Consider the following 21,533-nt stretch of genomic DNA (forward strand, 5'->3'; position numbering starts at 1 on the left):
TTAAGTTTGTGGATGGAATAATTTTGAGTCCACCAAGTAGTAAAAGCAGCTGTAGATGGTTATTTTGCAGTCTTGTAGGACCAAATTTCAGGGATGAAACTAAAATTGACAAAATGGTTTGACCTAAAATTGGTCAAACAATAACTGCATTTTGGCTATTAAAACACTGTCATACAGTTTTAGGCTGTGGAAGTTTTCCCTTTCCTTACCACATTAGACCCTATGCATACCTGCAGCCTCACTGTATAATAGTTATCTGCCAACACATCTGACTTCAATCATATGTTATGTTATAACCCAAGATGCCTATTCAGAAAAATTACTACTTGAAAACAGGGAGAAAACATCTTGAAAAAGGATATTACCTAAGGTATCAAGCCTTCTCTTTTTAGCAGCTTGATCTGGCTTAGCTGCTTCTTGTTTGGGAGCAAATGTCTTTTCTTCAAGTGTAAAGACTGTTGACTGCTCCTTTTCTGTAAATCTGAGTAACAATGAATTTCCCAAGCGAGAGCCCAGGAATAAGTAATTATCTTCACAAACACATGTCTGTAAAATAAAAAGAGAAAATATCATTATATTTTCATTTTAAAGTTGCACAGAGTACAAAATGGAAGAGGAGACAAATTGTAAACTGACAAAAATTGTCCACATATATGTTTACATTTCCAAAAGTGCTTGTATTTTACTAAGTTTGTAACAAAAATCATAAATAACATTTTATTCCCAGGTTATGTGAGATTGCAACTGAGTTTGTTCAATATAGCCCATGAGTCCATACATTCATGACATGTTAGAAGGTAAAGTACAATGGCACTGTTTGCTGGGAACTGCTAACAGGTTGTTCAGCCACCTAACAGCTAAATGGAAGGGTTTACCTTCAACATACCTACCTTTGTGACATGTAATTGTTGTGTCTTAAGTATTTGGATCCACTGCAGGTGATTGTAGTAAGAACATATAAAACTTAATGTTGCACTTCTGTTGTTGATGACAATGAAAGAGAGAAAACGGAGGGGTTGTGGCACATAGCCCTCTTCAATTGCACCAGGTAGCCAAGCAGATCAGCAAGATGAATGTTCCCATCCTACAGACAAATGACCATCAACATTGTCAAATGCCCTCATTATGTGGGAAACTGCAGAAAGATTTGGAATTCAACCCAGATCAGTGACACACAGTCAGGTTATGGGGAACTGTACACAACCGCCACTCCATTCTTCACTGGTCACATACTAGCAATGAAAATTTCTAACAACATAAGGATCTAAGCCAGGTAACTTCCTGTTGAATGCCACCACAAATGCATACATTACCGACCTTGGCCACAGAAACACACTTCCCAACATGAACTCAAACAATATATCTTGTCTAAAACTAATGACAGGTCGAGATCCAGAATTGAATGGGGTTGGAGTGATCACGATTTAGGGTAATTTTCTGTATATGTTTTAAAATCAGCATTTCTCTTGGAAAGAGAGGGAGAGGCGCAAACAAGAGCTACATTTTGTTAAAGGTTTATAATTCTTATACCTTCCTCCTCCATATCTTTCCCTGACTGATGGAAATTAGTGATATGATGGAACTGTTCACAAATTACTGTGATTCTTTTCACATTAACATTCAAGACAGTCAAGAAGCTTTCATGGCAGATATTCACCACCATCTGAAAAATATCTATGAATATCAGCATGTGTCTGCAAGTATTGTAAGACAATGGATAAAACATGTCAAGTATGGAAATAGTAAAACTGGGAACTACTCCTACACCTAACATAAGTCAGCTTCACATAATTACCATTGTTGGTAAACTGGCATGTATGAATAAAATGTTTATCATGGACAGATATATTCCTGTTAAGGAAATCACATAATGGAAAGCCGTGTTAAAGAGATAAGATATAATTGTGAGGTGAGATATATGAAGCTGATTGTCACAGGGTGCCGCTGCAGGATGGAAGGAAGACTGAGTTTAATGTCCCATTGACATCGAAGTCTTTAGATACAAACCACAAGCTCGGATTGTGTCAAGGAGAGGAATGGAAATTTTTCATGCGCTTTCAAAAGGGACCATCTTGGCATGTGCCTGGAGTGATTTAGGGGAAATCATGGAAAATCTAAATCTGGATGGTTGGAAAAGGGTTTGAATCGTCATCCTCCCAAATGTGAGTCCAGTGTGCTAACCAGTGCACCACTTCACTTGGTTGGAACCACTGCTGTTGGCCAGAAACAATTGGCAAGTACAGTCAGTATCCTACTTCACATCCCACACCAACTGTAGATGGCTTTGCTTGAAAATCACTCACTTGCTCTCAAAAGTGGTGTTTGCAAGGCAACAGTATAACAATCACAAAGCAGAACTTGTGGCTGATTATATCTTCTGTGTGGCTCTAATGCAGTTCAACACAATAAGTATTTTTACATCATAAAAAAGTATTTTTACACCACAAAAGCTGGGGTTTCACAATATGATTATTGTTTTAGGGCATTAAATGGTTTGGTCTTCCAAAGAGGGGGCAAGGAAGAACTATGGGTCAAATGAAGTGGATTAAATAGAAATTCTGTCAAAAACTAAGAGAGAGATTTTAAAATAAAACATTTGTTAATCAGTAGTACTAGAATATAGGAAGTCAAAATTTTATTTAAAAATTCAATTGAAAGAACAAAAGTGACCAAATAAAAAACAAACCAACAATTTATTTACAAATTAACCAAAAAAAGTTACAACCTCTTAGCCTAAATAGACCACTAATTACGTGACAATCATTGTATGATGTTATGCAGCATTCAATACTGACACTAGTAATTCCTATTTTCCTCACTTTTTAATGAATATTTGGTCAGATTACAGCTTTTACACAAGTGTCTTTTAGCAGCTGGGAACAGTCATTTCCCTTAACTGCCAGTAGTTCACTTCAACAACTGGTGCACTATGGTCATGTCTTCAGTTATGAAAAGAAGCAGTCAACAGAAAAAAAGATGAGACCAGAATAAAAAGTGTAGTGAAGCTGATTAGCAAGTACTAAGTTCAGCCTGATGAGCCAGAGTGTCGCATTATAACAAAACAAAGTGCTGTGTTTTGTTTTCAATGAGTAGCTTTAAGCAAGTAATGTCTTCATACAATCATGCTTCTTTATGGGTCTAATATTTTCTGACTGCATGCTAGTGACTGTATTAAATGTGGTATTGGACTGATAATTATGGTTAAGCCAAATGTTTATTACATCTTAATTATCACAAAACAGGGCCTACATTGGAAATGCTACCTCTGAAAGCCTGTTTCAGATTTTTCTGTGAATGCTTGCTAGCAGCAAACACCACATAACAAATCAGTAGCACTATAAACATGTCCACTGAACCATGATATGGCCATGCCAATCAGTGGGACATCAGCATTCAAGTTACTACAATAGATGCTCTAATATGTCCCTGTCTTATCTCTTCTACATTATGTCTCATCTGTCGCTTTCTGGATTTCCACAACTGTAAATGATCTTTGTCTCTCATACTGTTCAAATTTCCTATCAATCTAAGACAATATGATTGAGTTATCATTAACAGAGTTTTTAATGTATCTCACAGTACCATGTTCGACAATTTTCAGTGCTTTATAGGAAACATTCTGACCTAAATTACGAGTTTTATCTAGCATTCTGAAAAGTTAATAGCCAATTTAGAAAACCTCTTATTTCATTGATCTCATACGAAGTTCCACACATCTTTACACCAAACTAGGTTATCGTGGAAAAAAATTTGTAATTCATGAAGGCAGAAATGTATTAACTTTTCCCACAAATTTTGTCTAGGTAAGTAATGCAACACAAGACAATCATCACACTGAATGAAGTGGAGTTCTGGAACAATTATTCAACTTGCTCTTGCGGTCTGGCCTGTCGTTTCTGCCTCTCATTTTCATTTACCAAATGTGTGACATGAATTCTTTTAACAGTCTGACAGGCCTCTCGTCTACATATAAATAAAGCCAAATTACGACAGTTGTTTATATACGGAGTCCTACACAGCAAAACAGTTCACTCTGGTGAGTTGAAAGCATTTCATTAAAAGCAATAAGAATGGTAAAGTATATTTTCTGGAATATCTAAACTACATGCTGCACTAAACCAACATGCAGATAAAAGAACTGCTGCTATTCTCAGTTTAACAACAGGGTTAAACTGGGACATACTAAGTGTGGTTAACAGGCATCAAACATGATAGTACAGTAGATTTTCTGTTCACTTTAGCTCTCTACATTTCAACTGCTTATAACATTTATTTATTTCCAACCAGCACTTATTTTGTCTTACAAGGGGACTGCACCTACTCTTCATCACTGATTTCATCCAGATAATCCAGGAATGGAAGCAATGGAAGTAGGAGCTCAAGACAGCACAGTGCTTACAACAAACAGCTCTTTTGGCACAGGTCAACTGAGGAATGAACAGTTTATGTTAGTGTAGTTTTTCACCAAAGACAGTAAACTATAATCCAGCATCATTTTCAATAGGTGCTTCAACACTTCACTGCGGATGCTATCATCATATGGCTTCTGTTCTTCTTCTACCTATGTTCCAGCCACATTAATATTTTCACTTTTATATTTTCAGCTAAGTCCATATTTTTCATAACATTCTCGAGAAATTCACATTATTTGATCGAGACCTAGCAAGCAACTGAGCTTCATAGCCATAGCTGGTGTTGTCCCCAACAGCTAATGGGCTGATTTTCCCTGGATCGGGAATTTATTGTTCACATGCAGCTGCCGAGGACTGCTCGAAGGTCAAAATGAAACAACTGAAAACAACGTCCTGTATACATTAACTATAATCCATTTATGGAAAGTTATTTTCAATCCCAAATTTTTCTCTGTCTTTCTTTTTCATGCCTTTTATAAAAATATTAATAAACCCAACATACTGAGCATTATTTCGGTTCATTTACAGTGAAAGTAATGTAAAAGTTGAAAATAAGAAAAATAAAAAAGTTTCTGCATAAAGACTCAACACCATGACCCTCTGATTACAAAGTGGAAACTGCACTAATATAAATGGCTCATGCCTCACCTGACCCGTGCCAAAAACGTTAATTTTACCTAAATCCTTGGCCACCTGTAGCTCACACTTCTGTTAATTTAATTTCTGGTCAAGCCCTGCATATCCTATAAATCTGGATAAAATCAATGATGACCAGTATGTGCAATTCCCTTGTTAGAATACTTGATACAGATGCCATAATATTTGGCATTCTAACTTGTGCCTCATTAGGAGACTGCCTTTAACAAACTCTTTTCTGCCCCTATTTGTCTTGGATATCTCTTCATTTCATTCTTTAATTGTCTGCAAAAGATGAAATAAATCCCTGTAGCACTAAGCCTCTGGGGCTGTCAGTCTCCTGTCTCAATTATTTTAATTGTGTACTGCCTCGAAAGCTTATCATTGCTGCCTGATATCACTACACTTTTAACCATCCTCTGGAATTACCTTTCACTTCCCTGTTATCTCTAAATATACGAGTGGTGCTGGATGCTTATTTCTTGTGTTTCATAGCTTGCACCATTTTCCGTTTATTTAACTCATTTCTCAACATGGATATTGCATAGATTTATGCAACATTTAGTTTCAATGTTTTGTGTTAAGTCACAACTACATAATTTAAGATGAATTTTATTTGGTGAGATTGTTTCAATAAATCTGTATTATGTAACACCTCTCCAAAAACTGTGAAACAGCTCATTGACAATGTAATTATAGTAAGCATTACTGCCGGAGGTAACCCAGTTTCAAATAGTTCTGCACAATTACCTCTACTAACCACTGGCAACAAATAAGATTTTGTCTTCCTCAAGATTGCTGGATGGCCGTATCTGCTCTCCTCCAGAGTTCTTCGGTGGCAGTACACTTTTATCCATTGTTGAGCACAGCAACACCTTGTTGCTGACAACATACTCTCTCTTTGCTGCTACACATGAATCCCAAAAATTCCATTCCCTCCACACTCTCTCTCTCTCTCTCTCTCTCTCTCTCTCTCTCTCTCTCTCTCTTTCTCTGTGTGTGTGTGTGTTTGTGTGTGTGTGTGTGTGTGTGTGTGTGTGTGTGTGTGGAGGGGAGCGGGGAAAGGGAAGGGGGGACACTCATACGAAGATACATTTTCAGGTATGATGCGCACTACAGTTGTTATCTGAGACAACTTTGCACGCCAAAAACACGTTAAAAAATGTAAATACTGTAGAACATTCAAATCGGTGTTTTCATTGATAAATATGAAATTGTTCCACCAAGCAACAATGGCAGAATACATTAACTGCATTTAGTGTCCTCGTATCAAGTGCCAGTTTTTGAAACGGGTTCCTCAAGATACTGATGCACCACAGACACTTCACTTTCTCTCTACCTGGATGCCATTCCCAAGGCCATTGCGTCACCTTAGTCTGAACTGTGTAAGCGAGCTGTTCTTGGAATATGTCTGCATTTCTAATTTATGGATTTGTAGTTATAAGACATGTAATTCTACAAATGAAATCAGAATGACAGTGTTCAGAAATAAAATATTCAGCAAACATCAAGTCACTACTGTGAAGAAATAAAAGTTCAGCACTCCATATGCACGTAAAAATTCTGTATTAAACTATTTACTACATTCCATAATTCACAAACATGAAGGTTGGTTTAGTCAATATTGAGGTCACACTTGCTGCTTCTACACTTGAATTCCACCTTCTCACATTGCCTACAGAAATGTGCAGCCTCAGACTAATTTAGACTATCATGCACATAAAGGACTATAATAAATAATTCTGTAAGTCAGAAATAACTTCTTGCTTTTGAGAATCACAAAAAAAGCACCTTCGTTCCTTAAGGATATCTTATGGTATTCAAAAAAGTAAATGCAAGTTTGCAACTTGATACAGGGAGCCTTCTGTTGTCTTGAACACAAAAAAGGACACACAATTTTGCCACCAAAATATTTGATCACCTACCCTATGATATAATATGTCTGACAGGCAGCAAAGTTAAATTTGAAATAAAACTGAAAAAGTTTCTCCTGGACTGCTCATATCTGTATATAAAAAAAGAACACCCTGTACATGATCAGCATGTCGCCACATTTCCATATGAATGTGTAACGTGAATGTAAAAAAGACATCTCACAACATTATAATTAATCATACAAATTATCTATGGAACATGAAACTAACTATCTGAGGCAGGGGACTGAACGAATCTGCTCAAGACTTTGGGGCAATGGAATCAGCATTCTGCAGCTACAGTGTGAAAGTAACTAGGAGTGAAAAAATAGCTTCCCCCTATATTTTTGATGGCAAGGTACAAACTTCTCCACCTATCAGAGGTGCCCCAACTTCTCTGAAATTCTGTTTTTGTTATACTGATACATATAGCGTCATTTTCTAGTAAAGACAATCCATGTGATGACAGCTCAAAATTGCAACATCAGGTGGAGTAACCGAAAGGAAAAACCGAGAAAGAGTGCACAATATAGTATTGGTGTCCAGCGATTAAAAGGTGTATAAAACAGTAAACAACATTAGCACATCAGACAAAGGGGTACAATATACAGGGTGTTTAGAATCTGGTTTCCATAAATGTAGGATGTGCTCATATGAACATGGGTGTGAAAACGTTTTGTTAGAAAGTTATGAAAGGAATTCGCTGCAGAGATCCCCCCAATTATGGCAATGCCCCTCGGACATGTGTTTTTACTTACCCTCTGATTTACACACGGTCCTGGCATTCATTTTTAGTCTGCCTAATTGTGTTCTGTTCAGCATCAACATGTGGGATGAAATCATTAATGATTATCTTATTGGTCCCTATTTCTTACGATAACATCTTACTGGGCAAATGTTGCTATAGTTTCTCAGAAATGAGGTTGAGGTGCTTCATTTACTTGACAATGTACATCTAGATACCATCCAATGAATGCATAGTTTGTGCACAATGGTACTCCACCTCATTTAACTAAATGTCTGTCGGTATCTCAATAACCAGTTCCTGAATCGATGGATTGGTCAAGAGGGATGTGCTGCATGGCTTGTGCAGGCTGCCTCTCTTTATTTAAAAAAAAAAAAAAAACAGCAACAACAAAACAACAACTCTTGCAATTAATACTGGATGGGATTATTTGTAATCAGGAGGACAAGAACTCTTCAGAAAATTTGCACTCTTTATTGCCTCTTAGCTAATAACTTTCTGTTTTGGGTGACGTAAAATTAAATATAGGATACATAAAACCAGTAAAGACAAGAGACAAGCAATACAGCACACATTTCTTCAATCCTTAGTTCCTAGCATTGTTTTCTCTCCAATCTTGCTACAGCTTTACATGGCTTTCTTTCCTTTCTGCGAAAGAATCTATTACCTCATCAAAGTTCGTCAAACGCTTTGCTACACAAAAAATTGAAACATCGTTGTCTAATACTGCATAAGCTGTTAGGACAAATAGTACCCAAGACTGGTGTGGTTTCTCGATTTGATTACGTCTATTTTGTCACTGCTAGATACAACAAAATAGGCCTTTCTAACACTGCAGAAATTGTAAGACACACCAAATAAATGAGACTGTTTTGGCACAAATGGTCATTTGTATAACACAAAGACCAACATAAAATGCCTACTCACTCCACCTGAGCCACGTACCCCTACCTTCTACCTATTACCCAAAATCCACAAAGTGAACCATCCTGGCCATCCCACTGTGGCAGGCTTCAAAGCCCCAACCGAACGTATCTCAGCTCTGGTAGGCCAACACCTCCAACCTATCACCCGCAGACTCCCATCCTATATCAAAGACACAAATCACTTCCTAGAACGCCTCAAATCCATTCCCACTCCCCTCCCACCTGAAACCTTTCTTGTCACCATAGATGCTACATCCCTTTACACAAACATCCCACATACCCGTGGTCTCTCTGCCCTTGAATACTACCTCTCCCAACGCCCACCCGAAGATCTTCCTTATTGCACTTGCCAACTTCATCCTCACCCATAATTACTTCACTTTTGAAGGCCAGACCTACAAAATATTAAGGGGAACGGCCACGGAAACCAGGATGGCTCCGTCTTGTGCCAACCTCTTCATGGGCAGCGTGGAAGAGGCTTTCCTGAAGACCCAACAGCTGCTTCCCCTGTCCTGGTATAGGTTTATAGATGACATCTTCGTGGTCTGGACTCATGGTGAAGAAACACTCCTTAATTTCCTCCATAACCTCAACTCCTTTTCGAATCTGAATTTCACCTGGTCCTTCTCCAAAACCCAAGCCACCTTCCTGGATGTTGACCATCTTGTTGAAGCTCACATCCACACCTCTGTCCACATCAAACCCACAAACAAACAACAGTACCTTCACTTTGATAGCTGCCATCCATTCTGCATCAAACGCTCCCTTCCCTACAGCCTAGATATTCGTGGCAAACATACCTGCTCCAGTGACAAATCCCTCAACAATTACACCAATAACCTGACCAGTGCTTTCCTCTCCCGCAACTATCCTGCAGACGTTGTCCACAAACAGATCTCCCGAGCAATACATTCCTCCCCGTCCAACAACAATGTTCCTACCTCCAGACCACACAGAAGCATCCCCCTTGTCACCCAATATTACCCTGACCTCGAATACATCAACAAATTACTCCGTCAGGGATATGACTTTCTCAAGGCAAGCCCTGAAATGAGATCATCCCTTGAAAATATTCTCCCCACACCACCCAGAGTTGCCCTAACCTCCGTGACATCCTTGTAGGGTTTCTACAATATTCCCAGACCACCTTCCCTACCCAGCAGTTCCTACCCCTGTAACCAACCCCACTGCAAAACCTGCCCCATGCATCCCCCCACAACCACCTACTCCAGCCCCGCTACTGGTATAACATACACAATTCAAGGCAGGGGCATAGGTGAAACAATACATGTCATTTATCAGCTGACACGCCTGCACTGCACAGCCTTTTACATTGGTATGACGACAACTAAACTGGCTGAGCGCATGAATGGGCACAGACGAACTGTCCGCCTAGGGGATGTCCAATACCCAGTAGAAGAGCATGCCCTCCAGCATAATTCTAGGGACCTAGTAACCAGCTATACCGTACGTGCCATTTGGCTTCTCCCACCCAACACCAGACCCTCTGAACTGCAGAGATGGGAACTTGCACTCCAACACATCCTTTCATCCCACCATCCCCCTGGACTGAGCCTATGTTAACCAACCTCGTTCCCATTTACTCTTCTGTCTTCCCCTCTTTCCCTTTCCTCTTTAGCCATCCACACAACTTTTCATCCTACACAGTTGTGTTTATCTTTATACTATATACTTCTTTACTTCTGTATGCATCCTCTTGGGTTTGAAGCTGGCACAGTACTTACAGTAGAATATCTTTGGCTCCCCTCTGACACCCATGCCCCCCATCTTTACTACCCTCCCTGTTTACCTTTCCCCTGTTGCTTCATAACCTGGGTTGTGAGTAACTGAATCCACTTTCCCTTCTTCCCCTTTTTTTCCCCTCTCTCCTCCCTGACGAAGGAACAAAGTTCCGAAAGCTAGGATACGTAAATTTTCTGTTCTGTTTTGTGTATCTATCGGTTGTACTGGGCTGAGGTAAGTACTGGCCAGCCCCTCTATCTCTTTGTTAGTATTAATTTACAGATCAGTAGTACAAGCAGTTCTGAAAGACCAAGTATTAACCATTACTGAAACATCCACACTAGCACATGGTGTAGCATCCACAGGCAGCAATGCAGGCACTGACCTTGGCATCCAGTTGGTCATACAGATAGCAAATACTGTTCTAGGATACATAATGCCACATCTGCTTGACCTGTTCACCTAGTTCTGTAAGAGTTGTTAGTTAACAAGTCACATGAGTCACTTCTCGTCCCATCTTATCCAACACATGCTCAATTGGAGACATCGTGCAGAGCACATTTAGTTTCAATGGCAGTGTGTGGGTGAAAATTTATCATTTTGGAACAACACATCCACCTCCTGTGGCAAAAACAGCAAAACAATGGGTCTAATAACATTCTGCAGGTACCTAACACTGGTTAGCATCCCCTCCAGAAACATCAACAGTGAACAGGAGTTGCAGCTTATAGCACATCAGACCGTAGGGCCTAGGGCAGGACTAGTGTGTCCAGTCAAGCTGTGCATATCAATGCTGTGGCATGAGTGGAAGACAGGCTAGAGGTGTACATGCTCTTAGTCCCACTGCTGATAACTGGTTTGCAACAGTTCGAGGTGACATGTCTGCGTTCACAAGCTCTCTTATCTGTGCTATGGTAGCTGTACGAACTGCTACTGCTGCTCTTACAATACAAGGATCCTGGTGAGCGTCTGTGCTGTGTGGACACCCAGAATCTGCTCTACAGGTGTAAAGATGTTCACATGACCACTGATACCAGCCAGCATCATTGCACGCGTCTACATGGCATGATTGCTTACTTGCTTCACATGCTTGCATCACACTGAGCCTTCTGGCTGTGAGCATTCCCTCCATATAGCAATCTGGTAGCTATGCCACTATGCTACCTGTTGGTGGATGACACTGAAACCGTTATCAGTATATCTATTATCCCCCAGATGGCATATACCAACACTCGATCACAATCAACGTCATCTTTCTAGGTGTACTAATTTTTTTCTGGTAGTGTATTAGGATGGTTTCACAAGGATATGGTAGGTGCTCAGAAGTGGCTTTGCTGAAAGTCTCATCCTGGTATTTGCCCAAAATGATTTAGGCAAACCACAGAAAAACCAAGTCAGAATGGCTGGATAGAGGAAACTCTATCCTTCTGATTATTAGGTCCAGAGTCTTATCACCTGCACTGCCTCATTTGGTTGCTCCTTATTGTATAATGTTCTTTTGTTCGTATATCATATGCAAAATAATTATAATATAAAAAAACTGTTTTGCTCTGGTTCCTCACATCTCGCTAAACTATCACTGCAGCTAGTGATTCCGAACACGCTGCTAAAAAAATGACACCAGAAGATAATTATCTAATACCTTATATTTAGGAAGTAGGTCTTAAGAACAGTGTTACAGTGGTGCTATCTTTTATTGTCTTGATGTAGTGAAGTATTTATTATGTACTTTAAGAAGATTGTGTGTTGGCACCCAGTATGAGAACAGTTTTCGTCAGGTGTGTATGGAATTAACATAGAAAAGGCCTTCATCAATTTGGGAAAAACAACAAAAATCTATACAGGATGGAGAGATGGATGTTTAAATGCTACTCCCCCCAAAATGTGAGTCCAATGCCTTACCCAATAACATGTGACTCAAAGAGAGCAAAAAAAATCTAATAAACTGGATTTTAAGAAGTTATATTGAGTTTTATTATGCGTTGTTAGAAAGATTTTCCAGTATAAAGTGATCTGGAACGTAGTAATTAACTAATCACATTTCTTTATAACACAGAATGAAACAATGGAACTCTTAAAACTAGGTGAACAGAAACACTTACGCAAGTTGTCAGTACACTAGCTGCTGCCTTATCAAAGTGGAAACTTCGAACACTTCTCATACTGTCAGCATATAAGGTGAGAACATAAAGTTCTCCTCCTTTCAGAGAGATAACCAACCGGTCATGAGAGATAAAAGAAGCTTGCGCTCCTTCTAAAGTTATCTTCACACCCTCTTGTACCTCTGAAAAATAAGAAGAGTTCCAGTAGTCAAAATGTTTTAGAAATCAATAACTGAAACTGGCTACATGCAGAATTTAAAAAAATCTTCAAAAGAAAATCAATCATAAATATTTCTAAGCATAAGAACTATTGGTTCAAAGGACACCACTCATCGAAAAGCAGAAGCACTGAGAGATCGATAGGCACACACAGATGAAAGAAAACTTTCTATCTTTCAGAGTAATCCTTTTCTGAGCTATAGTAAAATATGCAAATGCAAACACACACACACACACACAAGTGCACGTGCATGCCTCAGTCACTCAATGAACAGTATCAGTGCTGCACTTCAGCAGGTAGACTAGGTCGTTATGGGGATTGTGTTGGGTAGGGCGGGTAGAGGGAGAGAAAGGCAGGAGGCAGGGAGAGGGATTGGTGATGGGTGACTAGTGGCTTGGAGGGAAGTAACTGGTTTGCTGGCTAGGAATATGGGGAGGTAGGGGTGGCAGGTACACAGGCCAGGCACATAATGCATGGAGCTGGTGGGGAGTGGCACATGCTTCTAGTGATGTGGGGATGTGAAATGGGATGGGGAGACAGGACAGAGAAAGAAGAAACTATCAGGTCTTGGGCGTGTAGACAGTGAGTTATTGGATGTAGAGGCCAGGATCATTATAGGAGCAGAGGATGTGCTGTACAGACAACTCCCATCTAACAGTTCAGAGAAGCTAGTGGTGGAGGGAAGGGTCCAGATGGCTTGGACTGTGAATCAGCCACTGAAATTGAGTATGATGAGCTCAGTTGTGTGAGAGCCACCAGGTGGTTAACTTTGTTCTGGGCAACCATTTGGCAGTGAGATTCATCCTGTTGGACAACTGGTTGATAGTCACACAAACATAAGAACCCATACAGTGTCTGTGGGAGAGTTAATGTATGACATGGCTGCTTTTACAGGTGATCCAGCATCTGATGGGGTAGGATAAGCCTGTGACAGGACTGGAGTAGATCTGTGGATTGCAGACATCTTGTATCTTGGTCTATCACAGAGATACAAACCCACTGACAAGGGATTTGGAGTAGGAAAGGCATGGTGATGAACTATGGTACTGTATAGGTTGTGTGGCCAATGAAAACTACTTTAGGAGGGGCGGGAAGGATCTTGGAGAAGATGTCCCTTACTTTAAGGCGTCACAGAAAATAATCAAAGCCGTGACGAAGGATATAGATCGGTTGTAATCCAGGGTGATATTGGGTGATGAGAGGGACACTCCTTTGTAGCTTATTCCAGAGTGCGGTGGGAGAAACGGGAGTGTGTGTGATGATAAGGCAAGGTTATTGCCTGACTGTAAAAGCCTTTGTGAGACCTTCAACATATCTCCACGTAAGGCTATGCTGTATGGATGGAATGGCAGCCATCAAAATGCAGGTACTGTTGGTAGTTTTTTGGTTTAATGTGGAGAGAGGTGTGGGTGGAGTCATCAGAGAAGTGGAGGTCAATGTCCAGAAAAGTTGCACAGGTGGGCACACGAGAACTAGGCAAAGCAGATGGAAGATACTTGACCAACATTTCCAAACCAATGAACCACTTGCATCACGGACTCTCACCAACTCTTTACCTCCTGAATTCATACTGATCACTATTTATGCCACCTCCTTGTACACCAACATTCCTCATGCCCACTGCCTTGCCATTATCAAATACTACCTCTCCCAGTGTCTTTCAGACTCCATGCCCACCACCTCGTTTCTTATACACCTTATCAACTATATCCTGACTCAAGGCTTCTTTTCTTTTGAAGAGAAGGTATACAAACAAATCCACAGCACAGCCAAAGGCAATGGCATGCCACCCTCCTATGCCAACTGTTTATGGGCCATTTACAGGAAACCTTCCTAGCCTCCTAAAACTCCCAGCCCCTAGTCTGACTCAGGGTCAGTGATGGTATCTTCATGACTCAGGGCCAAGCAATCTTATCCTCATTCCTTCACAACCTCAGCACTTTCTCTTCCATCTTCTTTACTTGGAACTGCTCTCCCAAATGTGCCACCTTCCTATATGTTGACCTCCACCTCTGTTATGACTCCTTCCACACATCTGTTCACATTAAACCCAAAAATCACTTGCATTTCAACAGCTGCCATCCCTCCCACACAGCACAGCCACATGTGGACAGCTTATCTGCAGTGCCGAGAACTCCCTTGCCACATATGCTAAAAGTCTCATAAAGGCCTTTGCAGATAGGCACTACCTCCAAAACCTGGTCCACTAAAATATTTCCTATGTCACATCCTCACACTCTCCTGTTCCTCCCAACACCCCCAGGAATCAGCTATAAAGGAGTGTCTCATCGTCACCTAGTATCACCTGAACCATTTCCTTCATCAGAGCTTTGACTGTCTCTCATCACGTATTGAAATGAGACATATCCTACCCAAGATCCTCCAACCCCTAAGAAAGCAGTCTTCAGTTGTCCACTCAATCTACACAATATCCTATTTCATCCGTATGCCACTCCCACTCCCAAACCCTCACCACAGGTATCATACCCCTGTGACAGATGAAGGTGCAAGACCTGCCACCCATCCACCACTTCCTACTCTAATCATGTCACATGATTATCCTATCCCATCAGAGGTCAGGCCACCTGTGAAAGCAGCCATTTCACATACCAACTCTGCTGAAACATGGCACAGCTTTTTGTCAGTATGACAATAAGATAAATAGTCACTGCCAAACGGTTGTCAAACTGACTAGCCAGTGGCATAACATGCAGCTGAGCACAACATGCTGCATTTAATAAATGTCTGCTTCTCAATCTGGGCCACCTGGATCCTTCCATCCACCACCAGCTGCTCTGATCCATGCAGATGGGAGTTATCCTTACAACACATCCTCATCTCCCTAATTGTCCTAGTCTTTATCTCCAGGAACCCACAGTCGCCACACCCAGGGTGTATATGTGGACAAGGGAAAAAAATTCCCGTATTTTTCCTAGATTTCCCGGTTGAAAATACACTTTCTCCCGGGTGAAAATACACTTTTTCCGTGTTAAATGACAGTATACTTTTCCTCGGCACTGTAAAACTTATCAATCCATTGAATGTTTATGGTTTTCTACACAGATGTAAAATTTGCCGCCACTTTAGAAAACGAAACCCAGGGGGGAAAAAAAAAACACGTTTTGGAAATATCTTTGATGTGCAGCAACATGTACGCTGCATTTCTTCGTTTTACGGAGGTATAAATTCGAATTCCACCAAACACTGCATGTTACTTTCCGAAGCAGTGAAATCGAGATTGCGACGCGCTTTTGTAAGCCAGTCATAGCTCATGTCACATGATCTCGGCAGCTGATGACAGCACAGGACACGTAGTGTAGTCAATCAATAGCAAGATCACTCTTAAGTAGCACGAACACACATAAAGAAAAGTTAATGGTTTAAATTAATATACACAGTTTTGCTAGAAGAAAAACAAAGCTTTCACAAATAATATTGGTCTCGAAGATTAATAAGCTGCAAGAGAAGCTAAGCTTCCACATATAATACTGATCATTTTGCACATATTACACTTTAATATACATCACACACACGTGCCAGTAAAATTTTTAATAACAACGTAAATGTCTGATGATCTGGACTCGAAATTCTTCTAGATGGTCGTCCTCAAAGAGTTGATTTTTAAATGAGAGTCAAACGCTCTGTGATTTAAGAAATTCATCGTACATTCTCACACACAGTTCATCTTGCGTAAAAGGAAATTTAATTTGAAAGTAACACTTTTCAAACCACCATTCGCAATATTTTCCCGTGACCTGTTAGAAATTGGTTCATTTCAGCAGTTGCCAGAGAGCGCCAGATAACAGACGTCACTGTGCCTGCGCAGCTACCATGACGCAGCAAGCCCGCATGTTCATACGTGTAAAACATTAAAAGATCTTGCATTATATCATAAAAGAAACATGACATCAAAGGATACTTCAGGAGCATCGGAATTTCGTGAACTATACTAAAATGCATAATTCGGCTTAAAGTGCACAAACGTAGGTCCAGATTCGGATGTAAATTTTCGTGAGTACCAGTACTGTATTATCTCATGTTAGGTTCTTTATTATGGCATAATGCCATGCGAGCTAGAAGATGGAAAACGTGCACTTGGAATGCGGAGAACAGTTGAAACTAGCCAACAGTGTGAGATTAAACACTTCGTTTCAAATAAATTGACTGCCTCAGCACAAAATATTAATAAAAGCCAAATCTCTTTAGCAAACCGACAAAAATAACTTCAGTGTTCTGCAAGGTGATTAATGCTTCATTGTTAGGAAGGTGGAAATAAAATCTGAAACTAACAACATATTTTAGCCTTCCGTAATTATGCGAACGTATTTTAATTCATTTTGTAGCTCCCGGCCATAGAAATCCGTTTTGTTTTCATTTAATGTGAGAGCAATAAACGAAGAGGAAATAGCAAAATCACTGAACGTAAACACAGGTCACATGGAGACTACCCACTCCCCACTACAACTCAGACTGCTCTGTGCATCAGCCCTGGATCTACGATATTTCCGAACCGGAGCACTTTAGATAGTGGCGCCCAGCAGCACATCTGTAGCCAGAAGCGGGAGAAGGCATTACTCATAGGCGACTCAACTGCGCATGCGCAAGAGCCCGCCTGCAACCGCTCAAATGAATCAAATGCAAACAGCTGTCATGTCACGCTCATCGGAGGCAATTTGCTGTTAGGAAGCACTGCATATTCTTCCTAAAGCCTTTGACACACTTTGGTTGGCAGACGCTTGTATGAACACTGTGTTTTGACTTAAGTTGTTTTTTTTTTTTTTTTTTTTTTTTTTTTTTTTTTTTTTTTTTTTTTTTTTTTTTTTTTTTTTTTTGCTGCAGCATTATTCTGCAGTTGCTGCAGCATTATTCTGCAGAAGCAGAGTACAGTAATATCCTTCGTTAGAGTATTGGTTCTTACCAGTCAAAGTCACAAAAATTTAACTGGTAACTAAGACAAGGAAAAGTTCCCGGAATTCTAAAAAATTCCCAGGTTTTCCCGGTTTTCTCCCGGACGAAAAAATTCCCAGGTTTTTCCCGGATGTCCCGGGTCGTATACACCCTGCACACCCCTCATCCAACAGTCTCCCGTTCCTCTGTCCTCTCTCCCCCTCCCAATTCACATCACCATGTCACCTTCAGAATGTCCCCAACCCCACCAGCTCCATGCATTACGAGCCTAGCCTGTGTACTTGACACCCCTCCCACATCACTTCACAGTCAGCAAATCAGTTGCCTCCTTCCGATCCTAATCCCTCTCCTTGCCTCTCTCTCCCTGTACTCAACCCACTGCCCCATCTGACAGAACCCCTACAACATCCTAGTCCACCTGCCAAAATGCAGCACTTGCATTGTTCGTTCAGCTGGCACAATGTAGGGAGACAGGTATGTGGACGCATGTGTGCATGCATACACCATAGGTATAAATATTTCTATAGTATCCTACCATTGTTTTCATCCTAAGTGAAATATAGATCTGCTCTACCTTTAAAAGATTATCCAGTTAGGTATGTAAATTACTGAAAAAACAAAAACAAATGTGATGCAGTCAGGTGCCTGAATGGGAAATTGAAATCAGCTCCTGTTAGCTTCAAGGTAACAATGGACAGGATACAGAACACTAAAGCCTAGAAGGCATAAGGAAGGGGTAATCAGCATGTATAAAAGGAATAACAATTGTCTTAATGCCTTAGTACACTAGGGATTACATGATGACACTGAATTGTGTTGTAACAATATTGTGCCAAGAGAACACAGTTACCTGACAGCATTTCCATGAGAACATTATATACCAATTGCATTGGTACTGTTTTCCGTCCCAAATTTCTGATGTGCTGGCAAGCTTTGAAATGGCACGAGCAACTGAGATCAGGTTCTTGTTTTTTTCCTTGTAGTTTTTTCATAAAGTCACTATAACAAACGGTTGACATCACTTCTGTGTAGAAAACTGTATGACATGATGATTCCTTGATGTTGATAAGCAGAAATCATTATCTATTAGACCTCTGATTTTGACTGAATTATCATCTCCTCCTCCCCCTTTCTGTGGTCATGGTGGCCCATTGGGTAGGGCACTAGGCTCTTGGCCTGGTAGTTCTCGTTTCAATCCCAGATAGGTGTTGGGACTTTTCCTCAGTGCAGCCCCTCCAGGGCAGACCCTGGTCCACTCAGTTTGCTATTAAATGAGCACCGGGGATCTTTCCTGAGGATATAAGGCAACTGGGGCAATGGACCTGTCTCCCCCCCCTCCCTCAGCACTGCAGTAAATTATGGCTGTATTATATCCGCACAGGTCACTGGCTAGTGACACAGACTTTACTTTTACTTACCCCAACACTATGTAGGAAAGTCAGACCTGTCCACTCATTGCTCACTGAACTATGATTTCCACTCTGGTTCAAGTATGCTTCACCTTTCAGACTGAATCTTTGTTCAACAAGACTGTGATGTTTTGCCAATCCCTCTCCCACTTGGTAGCCAAACAAATAATAAACAAATCCACAGGAATTTCTCTCTTGTTTACATCTTTCTTCAACAGAATTTATTATAAGCTTTACACTACATTCATTTGTTGATGTTTTCAACATTTTTGCTCTTCAATTATCAATTATGCTCATATGGCCATGCAAAAATGATTACATCAATGAGAAACTGTACTATGGCCAACCATAAGATATTAAAAACTTCACGTGCAGCATTGTAAGTTTTCTCAGGTTTTGACAGGAGTTAAGATTTTAAAAATGGGAGAAAAAAAGAAAGTCAGTAAAAATTTCTGTGCATTACACTGATTCATAAGACTGACTGAGGACAATATGTCTTCAAAGAAGTCTTCCTGCTTAATACGAGCAAACAAAATGGATTACAATTATTACTGACATTGTCTTCTAATTTCATCTAGCTATAAAAATCAAATGATTACTTGTCTCAATCTACAATATGAAAGAAGGATGGAAGATTAGGGCTTAATGAACCCTCAACATCGAGATAATTAGAAGCAGAAGCTCGGATTGATTCAAGGATAGTGGAAGGAAAGCAGCCATGCCCTTTCAAAGGAACCACCCTGGCATTTGTCTGGAGTGATTTAGGAAATCATGGAAAACCTTAATCAGAATGGCTGGATGTGGGTTTGAACTGTCATCCTCCCAAATGCGAGTGCTAATCACTGCGCCACCTTGCTTGGTTCACAACCCTCAAGGGAGCAAGATCTACAAGAAAGCAGTACAGTCAAATTTATGTTCATTATAAAATGAAATAAACAACCAGTTCCCAAGAGAAGAAAGTCGCTGACCTGGCTAGGAATTACACCGAGGGCTTCGCAACGTACAGGCTGTGACGCTAGCCGCTGCACCTCATGCAGCAGACTTTTGTATTATAATTAAATTTTAGTGCCCTTGCATACAGTACCTTAAAGATATTACTGTAAACACTACCATGGGGCTCGATACTTTTCTTCCGTAAATTGAGACTGGATTAAGTATACTGAATCCGCTGATCAATGTTCAGTAAGCACAAACCTGAAATATTTCTACACTTACTTACAGAATATAAAAACAATAATATGCCCATGTCCCACTTCATTCGAACTTCTTGTATGTAGTTGATAGTGAGATCTTCATAAAGTGAAAATTGAACTAAAAGCACATTATAAATTAATACAATGAGTTAAAAAGCTATTGGCTGGAGAAACAGTAACTACTACATAGAATTCTCAGTAAGAAGCAAATGTCTTTCAAGAATGAAGCGTTGTAGTGAATGTATTATTAATTTCATGCAAAAATTTTGTTTTACTCACTCAAAGGAAAATTTGTGCTGACGTCCGTAATACTGTTCAAGGATACTCCATATGGAGGTACACTTTGATTGAGATATATAAGAGCATTGATAGACATAATGAGTGTACCTCCAAGAGGTTTCCGTACAGGAATGGCCTGGACACAGTCAAATGGTAAGTTCGATACTGACCAAATTATTGGGTGAACTTTCTGTTGAATATTTAAAGATATTGCCACCATAGATACTGTGTCCTGCCTCACAGCAATGCGACTGGAAATACAAAATGTGTAGTTCTATTAATGATATCTTAACTTTTTATATATTTTATGCAGTTAGCTAACTAAAATTAGAAAACAAACTAAGAAGCTCAATCCTTTTGTTCCTAATATAAGAATAAAATACAACAACAGTGTAATGTCAGATTAATTAATGTGCAAAGCAATTTCAGCAGAATAATCTTTTCCTTTGGGAGGCTTTTTTCTATAATCTGAGAATAGCCAGTATTGGACCTGAAACACCTATACATTTAGAAGATTTACACAATAAGACTGAGGACTGACCAATAAATAAAAAAATGGCTTCTGGCAAACAACACTCCATTATTCTAAGCAATATCTGTCACATTGTTTTTTTCGTTAACTGCACACATATAAAAATAGGCATCAGATAACCATAAAAAAGTGGACTTAAATCTACATTATAAATTACACAACAACAACAGGTCCACATAAAATACCAATACTTATAAAAAGCAGCTCATTCGTTACCAAGTGGTATGCTAACTATAGCAATGTAGTAAATTAATTACAAATTGGAACATATATGTCACTTGTATATGATTTACCATTCATCTGCCCATAATTTTTTTTTTTTAATGTAGACATAGATAACAAGAGACATGGTAAATCTCATGTCTTCAGATAACTTATTACAAGTTCTACTAACTCAAGAACAACACACCCGCCTTAATAACAGTCAATATGACTCAGCTCATCCATAAACAGATCTCCAGTGCTATCTCGTCCACTCAAACTCGTTAACCAGCTGCAGATCACATTATATCAAC

The 21,533-nt window shown here is 39.9% G+C and overlaps 1 protein-coding gene across 3 annotated transcripts in view; it reads right to left on the reverse strand.

The window, feature by feature from the left end:
* LOC126457766 (cleavage and polyadenylation specificity factor subunit 1) overlaps positions 1–21,533 on the reverse strand; it is a 296,801-nt gene that overhangs the window by 217,152 nt on the left and 58,116 nt on the right. For all 3 annotated transcript variants that reach the window (XM_050094330.1, XM_050094331.1, XM_050094332.1), the window contains 3 exons: positions 20,487–20,737; positions 12,478–12,659; positions 366–546 (listed from right to left, as the gene is read on the reverse strand). In XM_050094330.1, coding sequence (XP_049950287.1) covers positions 366–546; positions 12,478–12,659; positions 20,487–20,737 — 614 coding nt within the window. The remainder of the gene's footprint in view (positions 1–365; positions 547–12,477; positions 12,660–20,486; positions 20,738–21,533) is intronic.

The sequence above is a fragment of the Schistocerca serialis genome, chromosome 2 (genome assembly GCF_023864345.2).
Source record: "Schistocerca serialis cubense isolate TAMUIC-IGC-003099 chromosome 2, iqSchSeri2.2, whole genome shotgun sequence".
Classification (NCBI taxonomy): Eukaryota; Metazoa; Arthropoda; class Insecta; order Orthoptera; family Acrididae; genus Schistocerca; species Schistocerca serialis.